Below are 4,175 nucleotides of genomic sequence, written 5' to 3' on the forward strand. Positions count from 1 at the left end.
CCCAAACCATTCTATGATTCATTCATTCTATGGCAGCTTCAGTGTCATTAATATTTCCTTACAAGGGTAAATACAGCATTTTTAGAAATAACACTGTTTGTTTCCTCTCCGGCTGTTTGGCAGGATGTGTTCCCCCTATTATAGGGGATCGACAGTTCTACTACAACACCTCTTACCAAACGCAGTTTGAGGGTGGTTGGACCTCGCCTGCAAAACCAATTAAAAAGGTAACAGCATGATTTGGGGGAGGACCCAGACAGTTCCCATGTTGAATTCTGTCCTGAAAGGGATGTGATCTGTGCAAGTGGCAACCAGATGGGTGGAAAGACAGAGGGGAAACAAAGGGATTGTGCTTTAAGTGGCTGTTCTGTAGCTCTCCTGGTTTTCCTTCAGCTCACATCTGTTAAATTTGGCGATCTCAGAAGCAGTGGATATATGAGCGAGCAGAAACACGCCTACGTTGCTCCAAACAGGAGAACACACAGGTATCGGCAGGAGAACCTGATGGGCATTCCCAGAAACTGCTCTTTCTGATGAAAATTGATATTGAAGCAGCTCATATCTGCTATCTTGCAGTGTCTATGACAAGGAACGTGCTGCTTCCCACATCTACCGGACGAACGTGCAGCTGGGGGATGGCTGCACCAGATTCTCCACCTTGACATCCGAGCACTTCCCAGTACACAACATAGGTAGGGAACTCTCTGATGAGGAACAACGTGAACACACCAGTACTGGGGGTTATAATAAGCTGAACAGTAGGTTTTATCACTTGATTTTAATGATAAAATTATAGATAAAGATATAATGCATTCATATAATATGTATACAGTTTTATATGTTTAATTTTTTGTAGTTTTTATGTACTCAGCATCAGTGTCATCACTGCAAGGCTCAGCTTCATCCTCACTCCACATCCCTAGCAGGCTAAATAGCTGTATTTACTCCTGTGCTTTATTTCATGAGGAGAAGCTGCTGGAGCTATAATTTGGTCAGAGATCGGGGTGCTCTAACATCCTCCACTCTTGCTTTTACCAGAGCCTATAACTCTTGCCCCTCCGACCCAATATGCCTCGTCTATCCCCAGAGGTGATGAAGACCCTGAGAGAAATCAAGTGTTGGCAAGAACTACTACTATGCAGCTTTCCTACCCAGAGGTTTGTTCCCAGCTTTGCTGTGCGGGTGTTTCTTTGGAAGAAACCTTCTTCTCCTTCTCCTTCTCCTTCTCCTTCTCCTTCTCCTTCTCCTTCTCCTTCTCCTTCTCCTTCTCCTTCTCCTTCTCCTTCTCCTTCTTTCTCCTCCTTCTCCTTCTCTTCCTCATTCTCCTTCTCCTCCTTCTCCTTCTCCTTCTCCTCCTTCTCCTTCTCCTTCTCCTCCTCCTCCTCCTCCTCCTTCTCCTCCTTCTCCTCCTCATTCTCCTTCTTCTCCTTCTTCTCCTTCTTCTCCTTCTTCTCCTTCTCCTTCTCCTCTTCTCTACACTACTCTGGCACCTAAAGCCAATGCTCTTGTCCCTTCTCCCGTCCCCACTCTGGACTGGACAGGGTGTAATGTGCAGCGTGTTTCTGTTAAAGCTAACTCATGTTCTGCAGACTGGCAGGTGGAACTTCCCACCGAAGCCTGACCCACTGCTACAGAAGAGTCAAAGCAACATCTGCTTGAGGGACGAGTGTTCAGGTGTCCCTTTCTTCAGCACAACGCATCAGGCACACTATGAGCCACCCCCCTGGAGCCAGAGGGTGATGGCAGACAGCAAGAGACACCATGAGAGCCACATCCCCTTCGACTACCACAGTAAGGCTACATTGCTCGGATTGTCGTGGTGCTGTATGAAGCCTGCTGAGGTTCTCCTCGCTCTGTGCAATGGACAGAGATGCCTGGTGCTCTGGGAAAGGAGGCAGCCCAGACATCTTGGGCTAGAGCACCTCTCCTATGAAGAAAGGCTGAGATAGTTGGGCTTGTTCAGCCTGGAGCAGAGCAGGCTCCGGGGAGACCTTATTGCAGCCTTCCAGTACTTGAAGGGGCTACAAGGAAGCTGGGGGGGACTTTTACAAGGGCCTGTAGTGACAGGACAAGGGGTAATGGGGACCAATTGAAAACAGGGAGGTTTAGATTGGATATCAGGAAGAAATTCTTCCCAGAGAGGGTGGGGAGGCACAGGGACAGGTTGCCCAGAGAAGCCGTGGATGCCCCATCCCTGGAAGTGTCCAAGGCCAGGCTGGATGAAGCTTGGAGCAACCTGGTCTATGGAAGGTGTCCCTGCCCATGGCAGGGGGTGGGACTGGGTGGGCTTTAAGATCCGTTCCAACCCAAACCGTTCCATGATTCGATGATCTTGGGTTGGAAATGGCAGGAAGGCCCTGGTACAGTGTCACATCTTTAGTAAATTGAGGCTTTTACCCCAAAACCGTGGGGTAGGACAGCCGTGCTCAGCCCCATACCTGCTGCTGATGATTCTCACAGTGGCTCCTAATCTCAGGCACTTTCACCTTCTCACATGACATCTCACTCGCCAGCCACTTCGATGCCTGTCCCAGCCATGGGCATTCGCTGCCATCAGACAGCGGGGTTTAGCATCTTCAGGTGACATGAATGATTTCTGGGACATGAACCAGAGGCTTGATCTTTCTGCCCTGCTACGTTTGTTTTTAGAAGTCGTTTTGCATTTGTATTTGGGAGGAAGGAGAGGATTTCGATCAAAAGCTGTGCTTATGCAACCTCGGGACGGGATGCGGTTAGAGCTGGTCATGGAATGCATTAACAAAATCCTCCTCTGACGCTGCTTCCTGTTTCTGATCACCAGTACTCTGCAGCTAAGAGAGAGGTCCCTTCATGGATCTGGTTTTAAGCCATTTGTTTTACTAAATGTGGAACAAATCACAGTTGAATTAATCTTTTTCTTGGCCCCAAACTTCTGGAGCAGTTCCATAACTAGCATATGGAGTGATATTCCTGTAACTTCCACGTGAATTTCTTCATTTACCTCCTCACCCTGAGAACTCTTTTCTGCCTGGGCAAAGGTTTTCAGCACAGTGCTGACAGCAAGGCCTGTCCTTTCCTCTCGTTAGTGAAAATGCATGCAGGCCTGCGGCTGCAAGTCAAACTGCAAAGCTTTTCTGATGTTGCCTCCTAATTTACAGGCTTGAATTTCATTTTTCTTTCAATTCCATCTGTCAGCAGATACAAGATATGTCACAACCACGCAGGCCATGCTGGTCCCACACGAACAGCAGAAACAACGACCCTCCGAAGACATGCTGCGGAAGGTACAGCTTGGATTTACCACGGGGTGGCTCGGGGAAGCGGGATTATACCAAGGAAAGCTGTAGCCTCCCCATTAAAAAAAAACAGGCAACCAGCTCCCTAAGCCAGGGAATGCTGGAGGGAGGGGGAAGGTGATTCTGGTCCCCCACAGAGGATCAGAGGAGGAAAAATGTCATGGCTAGAGGCATCCAGCTAGGGTAAATGTCTCTGGGCACCACCACCCAGAAGGCTGTGCCTCTGCCAGAGAGTGAGGATGCAGGCAGGCACAGACTGCAGCCGCCCAGGGGGGTGACCCCTCCGGTAGCAACGTGGGGCTCAGACCTCGGGGCTGCCAGGTTCCACATTACCACCAGCCTCTTCGCCACCCCCATCTGCTGAAAGCTCTTTTCTCTCCTCAGATTAAATACTCCCACCTGGGGGTGCCCTGGAGGGTGCAGGCCCGCTTCAGCACTGAGCAGAAAGACGAGTTCACGCCCAAGACCACAGGCCCAGCAGAAATCCGAAAGGCAAATTCCCAAGTGAGCTACGTCCCACTGGGGACCCTGAAAAAACACCATCCCCACAAGAAGGTGCGTTTCGCAATGTGATGTCCCCTCTTCAGTGACCGCCCAAACCTCCTTCACGTCGTGTTAGCAGCATCGTCCCACTGCCCTCCTCTTCGCCCCTCTGTGTGTCTTTACAGCGAGTATTTATTTCACGAGTTGAACAAGGACACAAAAAGGTGTTGTGACAGCAAGAATAAACACTGGGAGATCAGCCCAAAGACATGGGTGACACATCCCTCTGGGTTTTGAGACCCAGTGAGTGCCTCTCCGCAGGTGCTGGGGCCTGAGGGAGCGGGGGGGGCGTAGGGGGAAGCTCAGAGAAAGGGCAAGAGATCAGAAGCAAAGCGAGGGGCAGTGCCAGGACTGTGT

General features: G+C 50.2%; 1 protein-coding gene across 1 annotated transcript; it reads left to right on the plus strand.

The window, feature by feature from the left end:
• Positions 1-123: 123 nt before the first annotated feature.
• On the plus strand, positions 124-3,830 carry LOC104517324 (uncharacterized protein C19orf45-like; the record flags this gene model as incomplete). The annotated part of the gene is made up of 7 exons (XM_010161942.1): positions 124-227; positions 394-485; positions 577-692; positions 1,039-1,157; positions 1,590-1,791; positions 3,178-3,263; positions 3,660-3,830. Coding segments are annotated over 7 exons (890 nt in total), but the record flags the coding sequence as incomplete, so codon positions are not given.
• Positions 3,831-4,175: the final 345 nt, after the last annotated feature.

Source organism: Eurypyga helias, unplaced genomic scaffold (assembly GCF_000690775.1).
Source record: "Eurypyga helias isolate BGI_N326 unplaced genomic scaffold, ASM69077v1 scaffold43390, whole genome shotgun sequence".
NCBI lineage: Eukaryota > Metazoa > Chordata > Aves > Eurypygiformes > Eurypygidae > Eurypyga > Eurypyga helias.